Source organism: Haemorhous mexicanus, chromosome 10 (assembly GCF_027477595.1).
Source record: "Haemorhous mexicanus isolate bHaeMex1 chromosome 10, bHaeMex1.pri, whole genome shotgun sequence".
NCBI classification, from domain to species: Eukaryota; Metazoa; Chordata; class Aves; order Passeriformes; family Fringillidae; genus Haemorhous; species Haemorhous mexicanus.
In genome coordinates, this window is record NC_082350.1 from 17,639,958 (window position 1) to 17,663,369 (window position 23,412).

The 23,412-nt window shown below is 61.2% G+C and overlaps 5 protein-coding genes across 6 annotated transcripts; 3 read left to right on the forward strand and 2 right to left on the reverse strand.

The window, feature by feature from the left end:
• The first annotated feature begins 121 nt into the window (after positions 1 to 121).
• LOC132331794 (intestinal-type alkaline phosphatase-like) lies at positions 122 to 3,825 on the forward strand. 2 transcript variants are annotated; one of them, XM_059855613.1, is made up of 11 exons: positions 122 to 586; positions 1,129 to 1,245; positions 1,364 to 1,479; positions 1,683 to 1,857; positions 2,001 to 2,173; positions 2,262 to 2,396; positions 2,484 to 2,556; positions 2,640 to 2,772; positions 2,883 to 3,076; positions 3,200 to 3,310; positions 3,404 to 3,544. In XM_059855613.1, the coding sequence occupies exons 1-11, from the start codon at positions 523 to 525 to the stop codon at positions 3,406 to 3,408; spliced, it is 1,296 nt and encodes a 431-aa protein (XP_059711596.1). In that variant the 5' UTR covers positions 122 to 522; the 3' UTR covers positions 3,409 to 3,544. The 2 variants fall into 2 exon arrangements, with proteins under 2 accessions (XP_059711596.1, XP_059711595.1); XM_059855612.1 differs by having other exon boundaries at positions 126 to 586; positions 3,399 to 3,825.
• A 544-nt stretch (positions 3,826 to 4,369) lies between these two features.
• LOC132332002 (endothelin-converting enzyme-like 1) lies at positions 4,370 to 6,557 on the reverse strand. The gene is made up of 6 exons (XM_059855994.1): positions 6,507 to 6,557; positions 5,785 to 5,853; positions 5,415 to 5,539; positions 4,805 to 5,024; positions 4,504 to 4,599; positions 4,370 to 4,384 (listed from the first exon to the last, which is right to left on the reverse strand). The coding sequence occupies exons 1-6, from the start codon at positions 6,555 to 6,557 to the stop codon at positions 4,370 to 4,372; spliced, it is 576 nt and encodes a 191-aa protein (XP_059711977.1).
• A 180-nt stretch (positions 6,558 to 6,737) lies between these two features.
• On the forward strand, positions 6,738 to 7,177 carry LOC132331795 (alkaline phosphatase, germ cell type-like). The gene has a single exon (XM_059855614.1). It carries the CDS (start codon positions 6,774 to 6,776, stop codon positions 7,107 to 7,109), a length of 336 nt encoding a protein of 111 aa, XP_059711597.1. The 5' UTR covers positions 6,738 to 6,773; the 3' UTR covers positions 7,110 to 7,177.
• Positions 7,178 to 7,646: 469 nt separating this feature from the next.
• On the forward strand, positions 7,647 to 11,754 carry LOC132331793 (intestinal-type alkaline phosphatase-like). Its single transcript, XM_059855611.1, has 11 exons — positions 7,647 to 7,908; positions 8,451 to 8,567; positions 8,686 to 8,801; positions 9,025 to 9,199; positions 9,915 to 10,087; positions 10,176 to 10,310; positions 10,398 to 10,470; positions 10,554 to 10,686; positions 10,797 to 10,990; positions 11,105 to 11,215; positions 11,304 to 11,754. Exons 1-11 carry the CDS (start codon positions 7,845 to 7,847, stop codon positions 11,588 to 11,590), a joined length of 1,578 nt encoding a protein of 525 aa, XP_059711594.1. The 5' UTR covers positions 7,647 to 7,844; the 3' UTR covers positions 11,591 to 11,754.
• ECEL1 (endothelin converting enzyme like 1) lies at positions 11,750 to 22,124 on the reverse strand. Its single transcript, XM_059855610.1, has 18 exons — positions 21,952 to 22,124; positions 19,564 to 20,447; positions 17,695 to 17,763; positions 17,443 to 17,553; positions 16,780 to 16,872; positions 16,439 to 16,563; positions 15,826 to 16,048; positions 15,587 to 15,685; positions 15,415 to 15,489; positions 14,879 to 14,982; positions 14,617 to 14,675; positions 14,415 to 14,466; positions 14,241 to 14,308; positions 14,010 to 14,134; positions 13,699 to 13,764; positions 13,394 to 13,489; positions 12,784 to 12,860; positions 11,750 to 12,539 (listed from the first exon to the last, which is right to left on the reverse strand). The coding sequence occupies exons 2-18, from the start codon at positions 20,305 to 20,307 to the stop codon at positions 12,440 to 12,442; spliced, it is 2,286 nt and encodes a 761-aa protein (XP_059711593.1). The 5' UTR covers positions 20,308 to 20,447; positions 21,952 to 22,124; the 3' UTR covers positions 11,750 to 12,439.
• Positions 22,125 to 23,412: the final 1,288 nt, after the last annotated feature.

The window sequence follows — 23,412 nt, forward strand, 5'->3', positions numbered from 1 at the left end:
AGGAGAGGCAATGTCCTCTGCAGCTTTGCCTGATTGGAGCACTGTTCACAAGGGTTGGTACATTCCAATCAAGGGCTGAGCAAGGAGCAGAATTTTAGTCCACATCCATGGATTTATTGCTCATGAAAGCCTGGGAAGAGAGCAGGGCACTCGGCGCACAAGTGACCCCAGGTGCTCCCCATACCCACCATTGTCCCAGCTCAGAGCTGCCCATGGCAGCCTGGGACAGGGCATTGCCCTGCCTGGCACCACAGCACCGTGCCCAGGGCAGCATTTCCTGCCCGCACTGCATTTCCTCTTGTCCCTGCATCGGCCTGTGCCCCAAGCCCATCTGTGCCCAGCAGGCACAGGACCTTGTGCCAAGGAGGTGACACAAGCCCAGGCCACGGCCTTTGCACTCAGCAGAGATGTGGTGACACACACCTCCACACACCCTGCTAGGGCTGATCCCTGTCCAAAGTCCCTCCCACATCTGCTGGATTTACAGACACTGCCAGCAGCGTTGGCCTGTCAGATCTCACCATGCAGCTGCTGGCATCCCTCACCCTCTGCCTCTGCGCAGGGTTCAGCACCGCTGTCATCCCAGGTGGGGACAAGGACGGGGCTGGGTGCCCGGCTGGCTGGGGTGGGTGCCCAGGGAAGCAGGGTGTCAGCCTGGCTGGCCCCAAGGAGGGCCTGGGGAGGGGAGCTGGGGCTGCCCAGCTGAACAAGAATTAACGGGGCTTAGTCACCTCTGCCCTTCTCAGGGTTTTGAACCAGTATTCACCCCAGGTTTTTGCTTGCTTCTGTGCTGGGGGCTGCTCTGGGGCAAGCGCCTGTATCCTCTGTCACCGCTCCCTACCATGGATTTGGCTCTATCCCACTCACCAGATAACTCCCCATCGTGTCTGGTTTTGCTGTCCCCCCTTGTTCCCTGCCCCAGGACCCTGGGGCCAGGCAGTCGCTGCAAGCCTGCACGGTCTCCCCCCACCCCAAAGAGCCCCTGAACCACTTGGTCCATGTGAGAGGAGGCCCCAGCACGGGAGTGAGCAGGGAACAAGTACCCCTGGGGTCTGGGTACCCCTCAGGGGTGCCCCAGTGATGCTGGTGCTGTTGTGCTGGAACTGATGGGCGTTTGCACTGTCCCAGCGGAGGAGGAGAATCCATCCTTCTGGTACAAGCAGGCAGCTGCAGCCATTGATGCCTCCTTCAAACTCCAGCCCAGGATACAGGAAGCCAAAAACCTCATCATTTTCCTCGGGGATGGTGAGTCCAGCTGGCACCCCGGCAAGCAGGCCAGTACTGACATGGCCAGTACTCTGCTGAGTGGGATGTGTGTAGGGCACCTGGTCCAGAGGGTGACCAGGACCCTCTTTCTGCCCAGGATTCGGGGTCCCCACCATCACAGCCACGCGCATCCTCAAGGCACAGCAGCAGGGGAAGCTTGGCCCTGAGACCCCTCTTGCCCTGGATGCTTTCCCCTACATGGCTCTGTCTAAGGTAACATTCCAGCATGCTGGAAAGGGGCTGTGGTAATCTTGGGCTTGGGGCAATGGTTATCCCATATGTGCAGCCCTGGCAGTTGTGTATTTGTTTGCTCCCCATCCCACATGTGTTCATGCGTGAATGAATAATTATGGCAAAGGGTGCCACAAGGAGACCACACTGGAGGCCCCTGCCCTGAGTCCCTCTATCCTTGGCAGACCTACAATGTGGACAGACATGTACCTGACAGTGCAGGGACAGGCACAGCCTATCTCTGCGGGGTGAAGGGCAACTACAAGACCATAGGGGTGAGCGCAGCCGCGCGGCACGCAGAGTGCAGCACCACGTTCGGCAACGAGGTGATCTCAGTGATGGAGCGAGCCCGCAAAGCTGGTAACGGGGGATGCAGGGCTGGGGGGACCCTGGGGGACCAGGGGCACCACACCGGGGGGGTTCCCCCCAGCGGGGAATCCCATAGCTTGGTGGTGGGGACCCTGTGTTGCCCTCGGTGGGGCCTGATGAGCGGCGTTTGGCAGGGAAGGCGGTGGGCATCGTGACCACGACGCGGGTGCAGCACGCGTCGCCCTCGGGAACCTACGCTCACGTCGTGGACCGGAACTGGTACGCGGATGCCAGCATGCCCCAGGAGGCGCGGCAGCAGGGCTGCAAGGACATCGCCTGGCAGCTGGTCCACAACGTCGACATCAACGTGAGCACTGCACACAGGAAGAGGAGGGCAGGGACAGACCCCTCTCAGGGCACCCCCACTAACGCTTCGTCCACCTTGTCCCCTCCAGGTGATTCTGGGTGGTGGTCGGATATACATGACCCCCGTGGGGACGCCGGACCCTGAGTACCCCGCCGACAGCAGCCAGAATGGGATACGTGAGGATGGCAACAACCTCATCGACATGTGGCTGGAGGCACGGCCGGTGCGTGACGCATCGGGGACGCTCCTCTGCCCACTGCCCCCGGCACAGGGCCAGGCACCCACTAACCCCCTGGGAATTTGCCCACAGGGTGCCCGCTACGCCTGGAACAGGACAGAGATGCTGGCAGCTGCTGCCGACCCCAACGTGAAGTATTTGATGGGTAACAAATGACCCCTGTGCCAGGACCCAACAGGCGCTGGGACACTCAGGCACTGATGCTGTCCCCAACACATTCCCTCACAGGTCTCTTTGAACCCGTGGACACGAAGTACAACATGGTGCGTAACACCACCCTGGACCCATCACTCACCGAGATGACAGAGGCAGCCATCACCGTCCTGAGCAGGAACCCCAATGGCTTCTACCTCTTTGTGGAAGATAAGTTGGGGCTCATGTTCCTGGGGCCAGTGAGAGAGGGCTGTAGGGTGGGGGTAGGAGGTGTGCGTGCTGCTGTAGGATTCCAGCCCACCGTGGGTGCCCATCTGCAGGTGGCAGAATCGACCGGGGCCACCATGAAGGTTCACCCCATAAGGCACTGACAGAGGCGGTGGAGTTCGACTGTGCCATTGAGCGGGCAGGCACCATGACAGACGAGGCTGACACCCTCACCGTCGTCACCGCTGACCACTCGCACGTCTTCACTTTCGGTGGCTACACCCTGCGTGGCTCCTCCATCTTTGGTGGGGCTCTGCCCTGTCCTGCGTACTGCCAGCCCTGTGGCACCCAGACTATGACCAGAGGGATGATATGGGTGCTCCTTGGCTGATCTTCCTCATCTTCCTCCTCCACTGCCCTTTCCCTAGGTCTGGCGCCTACGACAGCCAGTGACGGGAAGTACTACACATCGCTCCTCTATGGGAATGGGCCAGGATACCCCGGCCCTGACCGGCCCAACGTGGACCCGGAAACAGCCAGTGAGGACACAGAGACCATGGCTTGGGTGGTGGGGTGGGCCTGGGGGCCATCATCGCCTCCCCTCACCTCCTTCTCTCCCCTACCCAGTGCAGTTTGATTACCAGCCACAGGCGGCTGTACCACTAAAGTCGGAGACCCATGGTGGTGAGGACGTGGCCATCCTGGCCAAGGGCCCCATGGCCCACCTCTTCCATGGTGTGCAGGAGCAGACCTATGTAGCCCATGCCATGGCCTACGCCGCCTGCATCGAGCCCTACACTGACTGCCGCCAGCGGAACTCTGGCCCCAGCGCCCGCAGCACCCTCCTGGCCCTGCTCCTGCCTGCCCTCCTTCTGCCCCTCTTCCACTGATCCCGTGTTCCTAGGGCACCCTATGGGACAGACTCACCTTCCCCTCCCTCCCCACGATGGGGCACCTGCAGGCTGCTTTCTGAAGCATCTCTGCTCTGGCTGCAGCAGCCATGGGGACACCAAATCCCGGGCAGTGGGGGCTTAAATAAACTCGCAGTGTGACACTGGTGGGACAGGCGTGTTTGTGGAATGGGGGTGCCTGTGCCAGGTGGGCAGGGCTGGGGATGCTGCCCACTGCTTCCATGCCCTGGCCATGGCACCTGGCAGCCACCCAGCATATCCAGTGCTTTATTGACCAGAAACAGCAGCAGAAAATACAGCAGTGTCCGAGTGCTTGCGCTCCCAGGCAGGCTGGCATCGCCCGGCCCAGCTGCACCGCTGTGCCCACCTCGGCAGGGCTGGTGCATGGACATGGGGACTGGCATGGGGAGGGCACCGTGCAGGGGAGGCTTTTGACATGGGGCAGCCCCTTGGAGACAGTGAAGTCCTCCCCCTGCCTTGACTGTAAGCTGCCTGGCTGCAGGGTTTCCTAGAATTTTGGGATCCAATATATTTGTCACGTTGGATCCTCTGGAAGTCATGGTGGACACACTAATTTGTTATTGTATGGTCCACAGGAAAAACAGGACAGTGTGGGGTGCTCCTTCAGGGCTGAGCTCTGTATACTGAGCCCAGGACCTGAAGATGCAGCCTAGCCCAGCTCCTGGGCTAGGACATTGGCTCCTGGGACATTGGCCCTGGGTCCCACAGGGCTCTCTCCCCATCCCTTTGGGCTGCTGGCCCCACACAAGGTGACCCTCCTGCTCCAACAGCTGTTCCATGTGAGGAGGAGAGGGGCTCACCTGGGCAAAGGCGATGAAGAAGAGCTGGTCGTGTGTGTATTTCATGTGGTGCAGGGGGTGCTCGGGGCCGTGCTCCCTCACCCATTTCTGGTAGGCCTGGAGAACAAGGGGTGCCCTCATCATGGCCTGGGTACTCCCCCAAACCCACCCTGGACCCATTCCCAAGCCCCCAGTAACCAGCAATCACTATCCTGACCGCCCCTTGCTGCAGGGAGTAAGGAGGGTTTGGGGCATCTCCTGTCAATTGGGCTGGCATAAGCACTGCCCATGGCTGTGACAGCCAGGCTGGGGGGACACTTACGTAGTAGGCAAATTCGAGCCCCTCCATGTCAGCGAAGAGAACTCCCAGGGCCATTCCAAAGTGCTTGTTGGCCTGGCTCAGGCAGATCTTACCCGGCTCCAGCTGCTTCTCATTGCCCTCCATCTCCTTGGAGAGCTCGTGGATGGCATCGCGGAAGGGCGTGGAGAGGTGCTCGCTCAGCACCACCACAATGCGCCACAGCATGTAGTTGTGAAGGATCCTGTGACAGGGACAGGAGTGGCCCTCAGCATGTCCCCAGGCACAGGGGAGGGTGGGAGCATGTGCCACGATGGGGACACTTGTGCTCAGGGACACAGGGGGCCATGGCTGGTGGGGCACAGGGGCAGGCTGGCACCACGTCCCTCCCTGCTGTGCGATGAGTCTGGTCACCTCTGGCGTGAGTGCCTCAGCAGGCGTCCAGGCACGACCGGGATGCTGCGGGGCTCACAACAGTGCCTTTCCCACAAGCTTTCCCAGATTTCCTGTGCCCAGCCCGGCCTTCCAGCACCAGGAGGAGGGTGATAGTGAGAGGTTCCAGGCACAGCTGTCTTGTGTCCCCTGCTAGGCTGGGAAAGGTGCCGAGGGCACAGGGGGTGCCAGCCCCCCTCACCTGCTGGGTGTCACACGGATGAGGTTGGACACCTTGTGCATGTAGTCGGTGGCCAGCAGCACCACCTCCTCCTCCTCCGAGAAGTTGTCATGGAAGATGCGGTCCAGCAAGCGCTTCCACTTGAGCTGCCAGGGCAGGCACTGTTGGGGGGCATGGGGACCCCCACTCCATGCCACGCTGGAGGGTACTGCCTCCAGGCTTTCCAGCCTCCCAGCAGGCAGCAGGGAAGGGATGCTCAGGGCCACCCCCCATTGTCCTGTGGCGCCCCAGTCTGCAGCACTGCTGGCAGTGGGGTGCCCTCTGTCTGCCAACCATGCTGGTTGCTGCTCCCTCTCCTGGTGTCCCCAAGGCGTCGCTGTGCCCCCCTCACCTTCTCGCTCTCCTCATCCTGCCCCAGGTAGAGGGTCCGTTTGGGCAGGGTCAGCCCATCCTGGTAGATCTGGGGCAAGAGATGGGCAGTGGGTGAGCAGGGGTGGGACCCTGTGCTGGGCCAGGCACCCCTTGCTTTCCCCGTATTGCAGAGTGGCCCTGGTGTCCCTGGAGCCCAAGGATGGCAATGTGCTGGAGCAGCCCCAGGAACGGGCACATTGCTGCCTCAGTTTCCCTCCTGCTAGGGGCTGCTGCAGCTGCAGCAGGCAGCATGCAACAGGCTGGGAGTGCTGGGCAGAGAGCAGGCCCCTGCTCCATGGCCTGACTGGCACATAGGCTGCCTCACAGACTGCCTTGTGCTGCCACTACTCTCTGCCCCATCCCTGCTCCCTGGTGTTTCCCACCTGCCCCAGACCGGCCCCACTGCTGTGCTGCAGCCTGCATGGTGAACTGCACGGATGCCCTCACTTTTCACACACAGTCCTGCTGTGCTGTAACCACAGGTACAGCCTCCAAGCCAAACACACACCTGAGTACACTTGCACATACCTGCACCCTCACACACACACACACATAAGCACGCAGGTAACTTTCCCTTCTGCACACACACCTATGGATGCTCACATCCCTACTCAGGCACCACCCATTTTACCTCTGCTCTATGCACACACACAAACACGCACCCTCTCCTTCTCTCTCTCTGGCTCAGCTCCCGCAACTCACTTCACCAGCCCCCCTCCACTCACAAAGCCGCAGCGCTGCCTGCACAGCCATGGGCACCTCCAGCCTTCCTCCCCATCTCCCCCTGCCCCCTTTGCTTTCCCGGACGGCTGCTGAAACCTGCAGCCCTCACACACACGCCGGCCCCTCATACACCCTGTCCACTCAGACTCATCACACCCCCACCCCCAATCACACCCCCCCCAACACCCCATTGCAGAAATCAGACTGATTCGAGAGTGATGGGAGCTGTGCCTCCAGCTCTGTGACATGTCAGCGAGCCAGACCCCCAGCCTCATTTCTCCTCTTCCCCCTGCAGAGGACAAGGACTACAGACAGCAGGCAGCTGTGCCCCTGGAGACAGAGACTCACAGTGGGGAAGACGTGGTGGTGCTGGCCCAGGGCCCCATGGCCCACCTCTTCCACGGTGTGCAGGAGCAGCACTACATTGCCCATGCCATGGCCTACGCCGCCTGCCTTGAGCCCTATGCCACAGAGCCTGGGTGCAGGGCAGCCCGCAGGGCCTCCCATGGCACACGGTGCTCCCCACAGCCCCTGCTGGCCCTCCTGGCCCTCTGCATGGCTGCCCTCACAGTGAGGGGCTGAGAGGCTCTGGCTGAGTGCCACTGTGGGCAGGACCAAGGGGTGCAATAAACACAGGTTGTTTGTCTCCATCTGCCCTGCAAAGGTTCACAGTGGCCGTGACCTCCTGAGGTGCTGCCCTATGCCTGCCTCCCCAGTTGGCTGCTTTGCCTCCTGGCTCTCCCCTGGGACCAGCACTGGAGGCACTGGGCTGCAGGAGGTGATGAAATGTGGGTGAGGAGAGGCAATGTCCTCTGCAGCTTTGCCTGATTGGAGCACTGTTCACAAGGGTTGGTACATTCCAATCAAGGGCTGAGCAAGGAGCAGAGTTTTAGTCCACATCCATGGATTTATTGCTCATGAAAGCCTGGGAAGAGAGCAGGGCACTCGGCGCACAAGTGACCCCAGGTGCTCCCCATACTCACCATTGTCCCAGCTCAGAGCTGCCCATGGCAGCCTGGGACAGGGCATTGCCCTGCCTGGCACCACAGCACTGTGCCCAGGGCAGCATTTCCTGCCCGCACTGCATTTCCTCTTGTCCCTGCATCGGCCTGTGCCCCAAGCCCATCTGTGCCCAGCAGGCACAGGACCTTGTGCCAAGGAGGTGACACAAGCCCAGGCCACGGCCTTTGCACTCAGCAGAGATGTGGTGACACACACCTCCACACACCCTGCTAGGGCTGATCCCTGTCCAAAGTCCCTCCCACATCTGCTGGATTTACAGACACTGCCAGCAGCGTTGGCCTGTCAGATCTCACCATGCAGCTGCTGGCATCCCTCACCCTCTGCCTCTGCGCAGGGTTCAGCACCGCTGTCATCCCAGGTGGGGACAAGGACGGGGCTGGGTGCCCGGCTGGCTGGGGTGGGTGCCCAGGGAAGCAGGGTGTCAGCCTGGCTGGCCCCAAGGAGGGCCTGGGGAGGGGAGCTGGGGCTGCCCAGCTGAACAAGAATTAACGGGGCTTAGTCACCTCTGCCCTTCTCAGGGTTTTGAACCAGTATTCACCCCAGGTTTTTGCTTGCTTCTGTGCTGGGGGCTGCTCTGGGGCAAGCGCCTGTATCCTCTGTCACCGCTCCCTACCATGGATTTGGCTCTATCCCACTCACCAGATAACTCCCCATCGTGTCTGGTTTTGCTGTCCCCCCTTGTTCCCTGCTCCAGGACCCTGGGGCCAGGCAGTCGCTGCAAGCCTGCACGGTCTCCCCCCACCCCAAAGAGCCCCTGAACCACTTGGTCTATGTGAGAGGAGGCCCCAGCACGGGAGTGAGCAGGGAACAAGTACCCCTGGGGTCTGGGTACCCCTCAGGGGTGCCCCAGTGATGCTGGTGCTGTTGTGCTGGGACTGATGGGCGTTTGCACTGTCCCAGCGGAGGAGGAGAATCCATCCTTCTGGTACAAGCAGGCAGCTGCAGCCATCGATGCCTCCTTAAAACTCCAGCCCAGGATACAGGAAGCCAAAAACCTCATCATTTTCCTCGGGGATGGTGAGTCCAGCTGGCACCCCGGCAAGCAGGCCAGTACTGACATGGCCAGTACTCTGCTGAGTGGGATGTGTGTAGGGCACCCGGTCCAGAGGGTGACCAGGACCCTCTTTCTGCCCAGGATTCGGGATCCCCACCATCACAGCCACCCGCATCCTCAAGGCACAGCAGCAGGGGAAGCTTGGCCCTGAGACCCCTCTTGCCCTGGATGCTTTTCCCTACGTGGCTCTGTCTAAGGTAACATTCCAGCATGCTGGAAAGGGGCTGTGGTGATTCTGGGCATGGGGCCTTGGTTTTCCCGGGCATGGGGTTGTTGGCAGCCCAGGGCTGCACATATGTTGTGTATTTAGTCCCGATGCACCCACCCATGTGTTCATGGGTGAGTGCATGAGCATGGCACGGGATGCTGGGTGGACATGCCACTGGAGGCCCCTGCCCTGAGTCCCTCTATTCTTGGCAGACCTACAATGTGGACAGACAGGTCCCTGACAGTGCAGGGACAGCCACAGCCTATCTCTGCGGGGTGAAGGGCAACTACAAGACCATAGGGGTGAGCGCAGCTGCCCGCCACGCGGAGTGCAGCACCACGTTCGGCAACGAGGTGATCTCAGTGATGGAGCGAGCCCGCAAAGCTGGTAACGGGGGATGCAGGGCTGGGGGGACCCTGGGGGGACCAGGGGTACCATGCCGAGGGAGTTCCCTGTAAAATAATGAAGCCACAGTGGCTAGCTTCTTAGCCGGATAGCTGGTTCCCCGTAGGGTAAAAGGTGCCCAGGACAAGCAGTCTCAAGGTCGGATACCTCAGCCCTCTGGAGGCTGGGGTGCCCTAGGCCAGATTGTGGCACAGCCATGGCCCCTAGCAAGCTTAGTGATTGTCAGCTCTCAGTGAAATCAGCTCTTTTATGGTTTCAGCTCTTAGCTTGCTTGTAGGGGCTGTAGCTGGCCATGGCTTCTGGAAGGCAGATGAAGGATGAGAGAGGGAAGGCGGCTTCAGAAAATTCCACGATGGTTTATTCTGAGGGTCTCGCGAAGGGTCTGGTAGCAGCTCTTCAAAAGGAATGGGCCAAGACAGCCTCTTTTATAGGGTTAAGGAGGATTGAAAACTGACCAATTGTAAGGGTTAGGGAAACTAGCCTATGGGGTCACAGAGAGATAAGCAGGCCTGGAGGACCAGAGTGAGGACTCCTGGTTCAATTCCTATGACTCAGCAAATACCTATCTCTAAACATCCCTCCACGGAGCCGTAGCCGGCCCTGTGTCTGCTACAGTTCCCCCCAGCAGGGATCCCATAGCTTGGTGGTGGGGACCCTGTGTTGCCCTCGGTGGGGCCTGATGAGCGGCGTTTGGCAGGGAAGGCGGTGGGCATCGTGACCACGACGCGGGTGCAGCACGCGTCGCCCTCGGGAACCTACGCTCACGTCGTGGACCGGAACTGGTACGCGGATGCCAGCATGCCCCAGGAGGCGCGGCAGCAGGGCTGCAAGGACATCGCCTGGCAGCTGGTCCACAACGTCGACATCAACGTGAGCGCTGCACACAGGAAGAGGAGGGCAGGGACAGACCCCTCTCAGGGCACCCCCACTAACGCTTCGTCCACCTTGTCCCCTCCAGGTGATTCTGGGTGGTGGTCGGATATACATGACCCCCGTGGGGACGCCGGACCCTGAGTACCCCGCCGACAGCAGCCAGAATGGGATACGTGAGGATGGCAACAACCTCATCGACATGTGGCTGGAGGCACGGCCGGTGCGTGACGCATCGGGGACGCTCCTCTGCCCACTGCCCCCGGCACAGGGCCAGGCACCCACTAACCCCCTGGGAATTTGCCCACAGGGTGCCCGCTACGCCTGGAACAGGACAGAGATGCTGGCAGCTGCTGCCGACCCCAACGTGAAGTATTTGATGGGTAACAAATGACCCCTGTGCCAGGACCCAACAGGCGCTGGGACACTCAGGCACTGATGCTGTCCCCAACACATTCCCTCACAGGTCTCTTTGAACCCGTGGACACGAAGTACAACATGGTGCGTAACACCACCCTGGACCCATCACTCACCGAGATGACAGAGGCAGCCATCACCGTCCTGAGCAGGAACCCCAATGGCTTCTACCTCTTTGTGGAAGATAAGTTGGGGCTCATGTTCCTGGGGCCAGTGAGAGAGGGCTGTAGGGTGGGGGTAGGAGGTGTGCGTGCTGCTGTAGGATTCCAGCCCACCGTGGGTGCCCATCTGCAGGTGGCAGAATCGACCACGGCCACCACGAAGGTTCACCCCATAAGGCACTGACGGAGGCGGTGGAGTTCGACTGTGCCATTGAGCGGGCAGGCACCATGACAGACGAGGCTGACACCCTCACCGTCATCACTGCTGACCACTCACACGTCTTCGCCTTCGGGGGCTACACCCTGCGTGGCTCCTCCATTTTTGGTGGGCCTCTGCCCTGTCCTGCGTACTGCCAGCCCTGTGGCACCCAGACTATGACCAGAGGGATGATATGGGTGCTCCTTGGCTGATCCTCCTCCTCCACTGCCCTTTCCCCAGGTCTGGGCCAAAAGAAAACCACTGATGGGAAGAATTACACATCGATCCTCTATGGGAATGGGCCGGGATACCCAGGCGGTGTACGGCCCAACGTGGACCCGGAAACAGCCAGTGAGGACACAGAGACCATGGCTTGGGTGGTGGGGTGGGGCTGGGGGCCATCATCGCCTCCCCTCACCTCCTTCTCTCCCCTACCCAGTGCAGTTTGATTACCTGCCACAGGCGGCTGTGCCACTGGAGTCAGAGACCCATGGTGGTGAGGACGTGGCCATCCTGGCCAAGGGCCCCATGGCCCACCTCTTCCACGGTGTGCAGGAGCAGACCTATGTAGCCCATGCCATGGCCTACGCCGCCTGCATCGAGCCCTACACTGACTGCCGCCAGCGGAACTCCGGCTCCAGCATCCTCAGGAATTCCGGCCCCAGCACCCGCAGCACCCTCCTGGCCCTGCTCCTGCCTGCCCTCCTTCTGCCCCTCTTCCACTGATCCCGTGTTCCTAGGGCACCCTATGGGACAGACTCACCTTCCCCTCCCTCCCCATGGTGGGGCACCTGCAGGCTGCTTTCTGAAGCATCTCTGCTCTGGCTGCAGCAGCCATGGGGACACCAAATCCCGGGCAGTGGGGGCTTAAATAAACTCGCAGTGTGACATTGGTGGGACAGGCGTGTTTGTGGAATGGGGGTGCCTGTGCCAGATGGGCAGGGCTGGGGATGCTGCCCACTGCTTCCATGCCCTGGCCATGGCACCTGGCAGCCACCCAGCATATCCAGTGCTTTATTGACCAGAAACAGCAGCAGAAAATACAGCAGTGTCCGAGTGCTTGCGCTCCCAGGCAGGCTGGCATCGCCCGGCCCAGCTGCACCGCTGTGCCCACCTCGGCAGGGCTGGTGCATGGACATGGGGACTGGCATGGGGAGGGCACCGTGCAGGGGAGGCTTTTGACATGGGGCAGCCCCTTGGAGACAGTGAAGTCCTCCCCCTGCCTTGGCTGATGCTGGGATGGATGTGGTAGGGCTGGGTGAAGGGTTTGGGTGGGGCGGATACAAAAGGGGGTACAGGTGTGCCTGGGCATGCCCTTGTTCCTCTATGCGCAATGAGGATCCCTCACTGCACAGGGCGGGGGATGGGCAGGAGGAAGCTGCCCAACCCAAATGTCTCTCCTGCCTACATCCCTATGGCAGCTGCCTGCCTTTGGGGTGACCCCCTATAACACCCGAGGGTGCCCCCTTTACCTGGAGAATAGGAAGGGAGATGGGAAGTTCGGGAGTGCTCACAAAGTGTCACTTGGGCTTGAGAGGGGATGGAGAGTCCCAGCCTGCTGGAGAGGGATCAGCCTCACCACACCGAGCACTTGTGCATGGGGTTCATGGGCGAGTTCTTGGGGCAGTGGAAGACCCGTCCAAACTCCTCAAACTGTGAGACACTGCCCAGGACCCTGCCGGGAGAGGGGAGGACCTCAGAACTGGGCACCCCCTGCCCCCTGCACTGCTGCCTCACACCCCACTCACAGCACGTGCTCACCGCAGCAGAACCCCACCCCTGCCCCAGAAATATCACTCAAAATCTGCTGTTGCCAGCACTCCAAAGGGTGCTCATTCCACTTTGCACAGCACTAATATCTGTTGGACAGGCTGGCACCCACCATGCCCCCAGCCCCCCATTTTGGGAGCACCCAGTACCTGTAGTGCTCCGGGGCGTGCTTGTCTGTCAGCACCTGCAGGTAGATGGACTGGGATCTCCGCTTGATGCACCAGTTCTGCAGGGGACAAAGGTTTCATGGACAAACCACATGGGGCACCCTTGGTCCTGGCAACCACCAGGACACCATGGCCCTTCTGGCTGCTAGAGATTGAGGGCAGTGATGCCCTGATTTAATTTGTTATTGTAGGGTCCCCCAAAAGCCTGTGTACATGGTATAAGTGAGTTGGGAGAGTGTGGAGTCATGTCTGTTATTGTAGGGTCTCCTGGGTTGTAAACTGCCAGGCTGCAGGATTTCCTAGAATTTTGGGATTGAATGCATTTGTTACTCCGGAGCTTCTGAAGTCATGTGGGACACATTAATTTATTATTGTATCGTCCACAGGAACAACAGGACAGTGTGGGGTGCTCCTTCAGGGCTGAGCTCTGTACCCTGAGCCCAGGACCTGAAGATGCAGCCTAGCCCAGCTCCTGGACATTGGCCCTGGGTCCCACAGGGCTCTCTCTCCCCATCCCTTTGGGCTGCTGGCCCCACACAAGGTGACCCTCCTGCTCCAACAGCTGTTCCATGTGAGGAGGAGAGGGGCTCACCTGGGCAAAGGCGATGAAGAAGAGCTGGTCGTGTGTGTATTTCATGTGGTGCAGGGGGTGCTCGGGGCCGTGCTCCCTCACCCATTTCTGGTAGGCCTGGAGAACAAGGGGTGCCCTCATCATGGCCTGGGTACTCCCCCAAACCCACCCTGGACCCATTCCCAAGCCCCCAGTAACCAGCAATCACTATCCTGACCGCCCCTTGCTGCAGGGAGTAAGGAGGTGTTTGGGCATCTCCTCCCCCTCAGCTGGGCTGGCATAAGCACTGCCCATGGCTGTGACAGCCAGGCTGGGGGGACACTTACGTAGTAGGCGAGTTTGAGCCCCCCCATGTCAGCGATGTTCTCCCCCAGTGTGTGTTTGCCATTCACCTGCCAAGAGAGGAGGAGTGACAGCAAGAACAGAGGTGTCCCCATCCCCATGCTGGCACCAAGGCTGCAGCCAATGCCCTGAGGAATTTCCAAGCTAGGGTGTGATGAATTGCTGGTCTCAGGGATGGGCAGGGCAGAGTCAGTTCTCCTGCAGGCACCCCGCCCCAAGCCATGGGGCAGCAGGGACCCCACCGTGGGGCAGTTGTGCCCTGCTGGGCATTGCCTGGCAGGAGCAGGGGTCTCACCCTCTGATTGTAGACGGTGAAGTTGTCATAGAGGTTGACGATGCACTGTGCCTTCTTCAGGAACTTGCTATATGACCGCTCCGTCCACCAGTGCACCAGGTTCCCGTGCTGGTCGTACTGTCCCCCTGCCAAGGCAACCACCACCTCCAGGAGTCCCAAGGGACCCAGGCACCCTGCCTGGATGCCCCAGCCCATCCTTACATCCAGGCAGGATACAGGAGGGACACTCACCCCAGTCATCGTAGCCATGGGTCAGCTCGTGCCCAATGATGGTGCCAATCCCACCATAGTTCAGCGATCTGTTGGGTGGGGAACAGAGGTGAGAGGGTGGAGAGCACAGTGCTGGCAGGGATGGGGGTGACCCCATGACATGGCAACCCCCAGCCATCCCCAGCCCACACTCACTGCGGGAACTCGGGGTCGTAGAGCGTGGGCTGCAGGATGCCAGCAGGGAACACTGGGGACACAGGAGAACATTGCAGTTGGTGTCACCCTGCCCTGTACCCACCCACAGCATCACCCAGCACCACAGGACCCTCGGCCTTGTCTCCATCCCAGATCCTCCCTGCTCCAGCCCAGGGGCAGATCAGGGACAAACAGTGCTTACCCATCTGGTTCTTGTTGGGCAGGTAGTAGGCATTCAGTGCCTGGGGAGGCAGCAGCCACCTGCAAGGAGAGACAGCAATGCTGGCCTGCACAGCACCGAGGGACATGGAAGTGCCGTCCCTCTGCACAGCTGGGGAACAGGGGGGCACTCCTGGCATCCCTGTGCCCTTCTGCCTACGGCCTGTGGGCTGCATGGGGACAGGGGACACTGGTGGCACCATGCTGGGCCCCTCCATGTCCCCCCAGGGCAAGGGGATACCCACGCGGACTTATCCACCTCCTGCCGGATTTTCTTCACCGAGAGCCTGATGCCGAAGGCGATGCTGTTGAGGATGTTCTTGAAGTAGGTCTTCTCATCCACCTCAAACTGGGGGAACACAGCCACATCAGGGGAGATGCCAGCCCCAAGAGTGTGGAGGGCAGGCCTGTGGTGTCCTCCCACCCCTGCGAGCCTTGGTGACTGTGTGGATGTGTCACAAGTGTGTTCCCATGTCCCATGCTGGGTGCCCACAGGGGCAGCTGCTTCTCTGTCAGCTCCGTGAGGTCCCTGGGCCACGCCAGCATCCCCAGCCCTTGCCAAGGATGGGCCTGAGCTCTGGGATCTGAGATGTGGGGAAGGAGACACCATCCCAGACCCCAGGGACTGTATAGCACTGCCGATGTGGGGCACCCTGCCAGCAGTGACCACCAGAAGGGGGCTTGTCTTGAGGCGGCTTCTCCACAGACCCTGATGCAGATGTGGGGACCATCTTCCCCCACCATGTGCCCACATCTCACATGCTCCTGGGTTATCCCTTGCCTCATATTCCTTGTCGATGGCCTCTGGCTTTAGGAGGAAATCGGGGTACCCAATCATCACCATCATATACCGGAGCTGTGGGCAAAATCAGTGGTGGGTTCAGGTCCCTAACCCATGTGCCTCTGCACTGGTGATGGGACCAAAGACACGAGTGCATGCTAGGAGCCACTACCTTGGCCCTGGCTGCTCTCCGTGTCTCCTCATCCATCCAGTCCAGCTCATCCAGCCGCTGGTCAAGGATGAATTTGATGTCCTCCACCAGCTGCTGCACCTATGGTGGGTCACCATGGTGCTGGCACGGCATCCCCACCATCCACCACCGGCCTGACAGCCCTTGGTGGGGGCAGTAGGCACTTTGGCAAGGTGATGGGTGATTGGGGTGGCTTCCTGTCCATAGGCAGCATCACCTACCTTGGCTTTGCTGGCAGAGGAGAAGTGCTCCTCAACGAAGAGAGCTCCCAGGGCCATTCCAAAGTGCTTGTTGGCCTGGCTCAGGCAGATCTTACCCGGCTCCAGCTGCTTCTCATTGCCCTCCATCTCCTTGGAGAGCTCGTGGATGGCATCGCGGAAGGGCGTGGAGAGGTGCTCGCTCAGCACCACCACAATGCGCCACAGCATGTAGTTGTGAAGGATCCTGTGACAGGGACAGGAGTGGCCCTCAGCATGTCCCCAGGCACAGGGGAGGGTGGGAGCATGTGCCACGATGGGGACACTTGTGCTCAGGGACACAGGGGGCCATGGCTGGTGGGGCACAGGGGCAGGCTGGCACCACGTCCCTCCCGGCTGTGCGATGAGTCTGGTCACCTCTGGCGTGAGTGCCTCAGCAGGCGTCCAGGCACGACCGGGATGCTGCGGGGCTCACAACAGTGCCTTTCCCACAAGCTTTCCCAGATTTCCTGTGCCCAGCCCGGCCTTCCAGCACCAGGAGGAGGGTGATAGTGAGAGGTTCCAGGCACAGCTGTCTTGTGTCCCCTGCTAGGCTGGGAAAGGTGCCGAGGGCACAGGGGGTGCCAGCCCCCCTCACCTGCTGGGTGTCACACGGATGAGGTTGGACACCTTGTGCATGTAGTCGGTGGCCAGCAGCACCACCTCCTCCTCCTCCGAGAAGTTGTCATGGAAGATGCGGTCCAGCAAGCGCTTCCACTTGAGCTGCCAGGGCAGGCACTGTTAGGGGGGCATGGGGACCCCCACTCCATGCCACTCTGGAGGGGAACCCCTCCAGGCTTTCCAGCCTCCCACCAGAGGAGTGCATTATCCTCAAGTGGATTTAACTGGGACAGGTGGTGGACCTTGAGGGCATGGAGTAGGGAGACAGGCACAGGCAGGTGGGGGACAGGCTGAGAGGCTGGCACCTGGGGTACTCACCGTGGGAGTGATGCTCTGCAGCTCAGCCAGGGTCACTTTGTGGTACATGCTGCCAACATCCCTGCGCACATCGTCATACTCATATACCGTGATCTGCACAGGGTGGGCATGGCTGTCACCATCCAACTGCCCACCTTGAGGGTGACACTGGAATGGGGCACATGACTGGGCAACAGGGCATCTCTAATGTGGGTAATGACCCACATCCTTCCCACTCCCTGCCCCAGCAACCCTCTGCTGCCAGTGGTACCCTGAGGGCTGCTCAGAAGATCCCAAGGAACTGGGTTATCTGAGAAATGGGCACACATGTCCCTCCAAGGTCCAGACTAAGGTCCCCAAGACCTGTATACGGAGTCTACAAGGGCTCAGAGTGGCCTCACAAGGAGTAGATGCAGGGCTGGAGTGGTTGCCCCAAGGGCAGGGACCAGGGGGTTCTCAGGATGTGGGACTGGGTGCCTGAAGCTCTGTGTTGAGGTCCTCAACAGGATGAGATCCCCAAGTTCTAGGTCTGAAGGTCCCCAAGGGCTGGGAGTGAAAGTCCCCATGGAGGGATTGGAATGAGATTGCTCAGAAGCAGATATGGATATCCCCAAAAATCTGTGACTGGGATGTCCAAGGGCTGGACAAGGGCACCCCAAGGTTCGTGGCATGTATCCTTCTCACATTGGCGAGGTGCTGCTCCAGCTGCAGGATCTCCTGGGCTTTCTGCTCCACATTCTCAGCCCCCAGGAGGGTGAGTAGTCGCTCCATGAACACTCGGTATGCAGCCAGGATCTGTTCAGAGGGAAGGAATGCTGTGTCCTTTGGCACCCCAGTCTGCAGCACTGCTGGCAGTGGGGTGCCCTCTGTCTGCCAACCATGCTGGCTGCTGCTCCCTCTCCTGGTGTCCCCAAGGCGTCGCTGTGCCCCCCTCACCTTCTCGCTCTCCTCATCCTGCCCCAGGTAGAGGGTCCGTTCGGGCAGGGTCAGCCCATCCTGGTCGATCTGGGGCAAGAGATGGGCAGTGGGTGAGCAGGGGTGGGACCCTGTGCTGGGCCAGGCACCCTTTGCTTTCCCCGTATTGCAGAGTGGCCCTGGTGTCCCTGGAGCCCAAGGATGGCAATGTGCTGGAGCAGCCCCAGGAACGGGCACATTGCTGCCTCAGTTTCCCTCCTGCTAGGGGCTGCTGCAGCTGCAGCAGGCAGCATGCAACAGGCTGGGAGTGCTGGGCAGACTGGCACATAGGCTGCCTCACAGACTGCCTTGTGCTGCCACCACTCTCTGCCCCATCCCTGCTCCCTGGTGTTCCCCACCTGCCCCAGATCGGCCCCACTGCTGTGCTGCAGCCTGCATGGTGAACTGCACGGATGTCCTCACTCTTCACACACAGCCCTGCTGTGCTGTAACCACAAGTACAGCCTCCAAGCCAAACACACACCTGAGTACACTTGCACATACCTGCACCCTCACACACACACACACATAAGCACGCAGGTAACTTTCCCTTCTGCACACACACCTATGGATGCTCACATCCCTACTCAGGCACCACCCATTTTACCTCTGCTCTATGCACACACACAAACACGCACCCTCTCCTTCTCTCTCTTTGGCTCAGCTCCCCGCAATTCACTTCACCAGCCCCCCTCCACTCACAAAGCCGCAGCGCTGCCTGCACAGCCATGGGCACCTCCAGCCTTCCTCCCCATCTCCCCCTGCCCCCTTTGCTTTCCCGGACGGCTGCTGAAACCTGCAGCCCTCACACACACGCCGGCCCCTCATACACCCTGTCCACTCAGACTCATCGCACCCCCACCCCCAATCACACCCCCCCGATACCCCAAGCTCTGACCCTTAGCCCTGGCTGTCACACCCATCTCCCCCCGACGCCCACTGTGTTCCACCCCGCGCACTCCCGGTCCTGCTCAGCCCGCCCATCCTTTCCCTGTGACCGACGCTCCCTCTAGTGTTACACACGCGCGGCTCGGAGCAGGCAGCGAGCCGCCCGGCCCCGCACACACACTCACACTCATATCCCACAGCCCCACCAGCTCACAGGGAACGGGGCCGCTCCAGTCCACCACTGTGTCCCCCAATTGCCCTCGCCATCACCACCACCTCGTCCCCACCATATGCACCCGTGCCCACCCTTTCCCTGCTACGCCCACCTCCGTGCCCACCACCGAGCCCACCACAGCATCCCTGCTGTGCCATTGCTGTGCTCCCTCCATGCCCACCACTGCACCCCCACACCCACCAAGAGACTCGGCCAGCCAGATAAAGGCCACCTGTACTCTGGTGGCCCCTCAGGGTGAGTGACATGGTCTGGCAGGGGTGGGAAAGACTGAGAAAGCCATGGGAAAATGCCCTGGCACAGTACTGAGGGCTTGGTGGGCATCTCCCTGCCTCTGCCTGGGTCTTGCCCCCTGTGTACAGGTGGCAGCCACAAAGCCAAGGTGAGGGGCTTGGCTGCCAGCACTCTGGAGACCCTGGTGCCCTGCTGGCCTGTCCTCAGCACCCAGGCAGGTGGCCTCACTCAGTGCATCCCTCTGCCTGTGTCCCCAGCCCTGTCCTGGAGGTGCCACCCTCACCCAGGGTAGCCTGACACAGGGGTCCCATGCTGGAAAGACAGGCATGTCCCCAGGGACAAGAGGGGTCCCCACCCCAGCCATCTGCTATAGCCAAGCCCAGACACTGCACAGGCACTCTGTGCCTCTGCAGCAAAGACAGTGACATCAAGCAGGTGTCAGCGGCACGGCTGGGTGGCTGGGGCAGGGGGCAGCCGCAGGGGCACGGTGCCCTCACCCGGATGACGTAGCGGGAAGTGTTCCTCTCGTCCAGGCTGACAGTGAGGGAGAAGAGCACGGCAGCACTGTAGACGCCCTGTGTCTTGTAGAGCAGCTCGTTGATGTCCCTGCGGTCCGGAGGGGCATCCCAGCCACCGCACTCCCCAATGACCTCCAGCATGGGCCGGGGGCCCAGCCGATCGATCTCAGCCCGGTCCAGACACGAGCGGAAAAACTCCTTGACCTTCCTCTCTGCCGAGGCGCGGGCTCGGCGCCGCACGGGGCGGCTCAGCAGCGCCCGCAGCTTGGCCTCGTTCTGCTCGGCGATGGCCCCGATGGTGCCGTACACCAGCTTGTCCTCAGGGATGCCGTGCCGCCGGAGCCAGCCGCCACAGGCGAAGGAGTAGAAGTCCTGGCAAGGGTCGATGGTAGCATCCATGTTGGCACTTAAGAAGCGGGATGCCCGCAGGAAGGCCTTCTTCTCTTGGCACCCCTCCAGGCAGTAGCTGTCCCCTTCGGTCGCCAGGTACTTGAGGACCAACATGCACGTCAGGATGACGCAGAGCCCCGCTGCAAAGACCAGCCCTGAGAGCAGACAGACCTCCCGGCGGCTCCAGCGAGGCAGCCCCCCACGGCGCTTCTTGGCCCCTGCGCCCAGCTGGAGGGCGAAGCCGTTGGGCAGCGTCCCGCTCTGGTACTTGCTCACGTACTTCACCTCCTGAAACTCATCATAGTGCGCTGTCAGCGAGTAGGTCTTCTCCATGGCCGGGGATGGGGCCCCGCCAGCAGCACTGGTGCAGGGGGCTCAGGGCAGACGGAGAGCAGGCTCAGGCAGCCCACAGTTCATGCCGAAGCTGTGCCTGCCACGGGGAAGTGGTGATGTCCGGGTGAGTAAGGAAGCTCCTGGAAAAGGCAGAGGAGATGGATAAGGGGGTAGGGTTGGGAGGAGCAAGGGCGGGGGTATTGCTTCTTGTCGTCATTGCTGCCTGTATATCCATCCCCGTGCGTGCCCTATTGCTGGCGCTGAGATTGTCCATAGTGCCAGGAGCTTGGTGGCACCTCTACCCCATGGCTGTTCCCTCTCCCAGTTCCTTTGGTGACAGGGCACGTCACCTGCATGCAGGACACCTGCATGTTGGCACATTCCAGTCTCTGACACAGCTAATCTCACACCCCCAACATCCACACAGCTCTCCAGCCAGAGCACCCATGCTGGGTGGATGTCCAAGGTGTTCCAGTGAACCCAAACTCAGCACCATGAGAACTCTTCCCACCAAGGGGGAGCAGAGGGCTGCCAGTCTAACTGGGTAGGGTATGGATGGGGTGAGCAGCTTGAGGAAGAGGGGCTTTGGGGAGATTTGTGAGGGGAGCCGTGGGCTGGGTCAGGTTGTGTGGCCCCAGGCTGGGTTGCATGGGTGGTGCTGCGCCGTGGCGGGCGGTGTTGCATTGTGCTGTGTGGGGTGGTGCTACGCCGTGTTGCATTGCATTGTGTCAAATTGTGGCATGGTGCGTGATGTGTGAACAAAGTTAATTCCAGTCTGGGGGGAACCCTGCACCCTATGGACACATCACAACATTCCCCCACAATCACCACCACCATCCACCCAACCCCTCTCCACTGGCTGGTGCACGACAGGCAGGGGTGTTTGTCAGGGTTACACGCTGGGGAGGAGGGGGTCTGCCCACGGGGAAAGGAGGGTGGGGACATAGATTGGGGGGGTCTTCAAAGGGACACCCTTCTTCTTGCTTGGTGAAGAATGGTATCCGGATTTGCAGGTGGGGGAGGACAGGTTGAGGACAAAAAGCTGCTCGGGAGGTGGCCAGCGTCCCCACAGCGAGGTTCCCCCGTGCCCCGTTCCTTCTGCAACTCGGGCAAAGTTATGCCCCGGCGCAGCAGCCCGGCAGTGCCCGTGTCAGGGAGCTGCGGCCGTCGGAAAGTTAGCGGGGATGGCAGGCGGCACGGCAAAGCGTGGGGGAGGCAGGGGGCTGCCCAGGAAGCTCGAGGGATGCTGCTCAGTACGCTGCCGGGGATGCTCGGGGGTTCCCGGGGGATGCTGCCTGCGATGCTCGGAGGATGCCTCCTGCCCAGTATGTTCGGGAAGGTGCTTGCCGGGAAGGTAAGGAAATGCTCGGGAGGTACTAGGGAGATGCCTAACCGGGATGATGCCTTTGGTGCTCGGGGCCATGCTCGAGGGTTGCTCGAGGGATGCTCGGGAAGTGCTCCTCGGGATGATGCCCGGGATAATCGGGGGATTCTCGGGGAGTGCTCGCCGGCAGGCACGGGGACGGCTCCCCGGGCTGCTCGCGGGGTGCTCACCGAGGTACTCGAGGGATGCTGGGGAGATGATCTTCGTTCTGCTGCCGGGGAAGTACGCGGGTGCTCGGGGGTCGCTCGTGGTTTACTCACCGAGATACTTGGAGGATGCTCCCGGGATGCTGTGGCGACGCTGCTGGGTTGCTCGGGGGGCCCTGGGGGTGCTCACCGGCTCTCTCAGGGGGTGTCAGGAGGCTGCCGGGGGCTGGCCGACCCCGCGCCACCCGTCCGGCTGCGCGCTCCGCTCTCCGCTCCGCGCCCCGCGCCGCGGCTGGCGGAGCGGCGGGGCCGGAGGGAGGCGGCGGGGCGGGGAGGGGGTGGTGTCTCCAGCCCGGCTCTCCCGCAGGCCAGGCTCCATTAACAAGATTATTATGCAAAAGAAGCAGCCCTGTGCCACCCGCCAGCCTTACCTCATCCTCGCTGGCGGGGAGGTAGGGCAGGGGTGTCCCTGGGCCCCTTTACCCCGAGGGGGACTGGCACAGGGCTGGCAGTACCAGTCCGCCTGGCACTCCCCGTGCGGGGACCCTGTCGCCACCCCCCGGCAGCCGAAGACCCAGGAGGGGCACGGGTGGGCACGGCCGACGGCCTGGGCCAGGAGCATCCCGGTGCCGCGGCACCCCCTCCCGGCCCGGGCACCCTGGGGGAACCGGCCCGGCCCGGCCCCGTTCTGCCAGACGGGGTGCAAGGGGACAGACTGTGGGTGGGCAGGAGACAGAGCCTGAAGGGCACCGGGTGAGACGGTGGGCACGGGGGTGGCAGGGGTGGCACGAGGAGGAAGCCGTGCATTCGAACACACGCGCAAAGGTCCGGGAATATTAAACTGCATTGCAGATAAATCCCCAACATAAATATCGTGAGCTGCTCTGCCACGGGGGGGCCCAGCAAGGAGATTTATAGCCCAGCAAATTCCCACGGTGGCCCCCTGCAGTACCTGGATACTCTGGCTTCCTGCGGCCATTCTGCCTGTCGTGCTCAGGGGTGCCCTGCTATCCTCACCCTCCTGTGCCAGCACATCCCTGGGTGCTTAGAGGGGGCTCTGGATCTCCTGGGTGCTGGGGACAGCGCATACTGGGTGCTGTGTTGTGGCACGGGGCCCTGCTTTTCATGGCACAGGTGGCTCAGTGATGTGGGACCTGCTGTCTTGTCCTGTGGGTACTGTGGGCTGCCCCCAGGCACAGCTCTCAGTGCCTGGGGCTGCTGAGGCTGCGCTTTCTGTGCTGCGGTGCTGGGCATGGCCCGGGCACAGTGCCTTCTGCAGCAGCCAGACCCAGCACCACCTGCACAGGCAGTGACACACATGTACATCACGTGTACACCCCCACACAGTGACATGCACCAGCACAGACACACACTCTGTGCCTTCACACACATCCTCACACTCAAGCACTCACTGCCATCCACACATACCGTGGCACACTAAACACAAGCTCAGGTGTTGCAGCTCAGCTTTCATGGGGTACACACCAAGGCAGAGAGAATCACGAATCCCATGAGAGAGACACCTCGGGCATCCTAAGCAGCCAGGTATCACCAACGCCAGTGAGATGCAAGGGC

Bases quoted from the DNA above. Each gene is read 5' to 3' on its own strand.
- LOC132331794 (XM_059855612.1), top strand. From the start codon at position 523: ATGCAGCTGCTGGCATCCCTCACCCTCTGCCTCTGCGCAGGGTTCAGC. The intron at 1,246-1,363 runs GTGAGTCCAGCT...CTTTCTGCCCAG, and splicing joins CATCATTTTCCTCGGGGATG to GATTCGGGGTCCCCACCATC. The intron at 3,311-3,398 runs GTGAGGACACAG...TCCCCTACCCAG, and splicing joins CGTGGACCCGGAAACAGCCA to TGCAGTTTGATTACCAGCCA.
- LOC132332002 (XM_059855994.1), bottom strand. From the start codon at position 6,557: ATGGCTGTGCAGGCAGCGCTGCGGCTTTGTGAGTGGAGGGGGGCTGGT. The intron at 5,854-6,506 runs GTGAGTTGCGGG...CTCTTGCCCCAG, and splicing joins AGTGGAGGGGGGCTGGTGAA to ATCTACCAGGATGGGCTGAC. The intron at 5,540-5,784 runs GTGAGGGGGGCA...CTGCCCTGGCAG, and splicing joins AGGATGAGGAGAGCGAGAAG to CTCAAGTGGAAGCGCTTGCT.
- LOC132331795 (XM_059855614.1), top strand. From the start codon at position 6,774: ATGTCAGCGAGCCAGACCCCCAGCCTCATTTCTCCTCTTCCCCCTGCA.
- LOC132331793 (XM_059855611.1), top strand. From the start codon at position 7,845: ATGCAGCTGCTGGCATCCCTCACCCTCTGCCTCTGCGCAGGGTTCAGC. The intron at 10,471-10,553 runs GTAACAAATGAC...ATTCCCTCACAG, and splicing joins CAACGTGAAGTATTTGATGG to GTCTCTTTGAACCCGTGGAC. The intron at 10,687-10,796 runs AGATAAGTTGGG...GTGCCCATCTGC, and splicing joins GGCTTCTACCTCTTTGTGGA to AGGTGGCAGAATCGACCACG.
- ECEL1 (XM_059855610.1), bottom strand. From the start codon at position 20,307: ATGGAGAAGACCTACTCGCTGACAGCGCACTATGATGAGTTTCAGGAG. The intron at 12,861-13,393 runs GTGAGCCCCTCT...TGTCCCCTGCAG, and splicing joins TCTTCATCGCCTTTGCCCAG to AACTGGTGCATCAAGCGGAG. The intron at 12,540-12,783 runs GTACTGGGTGCT...CTCTCCCGGCAG, and splicing joins CACGCCCCGGAGCACTACAG to GGTCCTGGGCAGTGTCTCAC.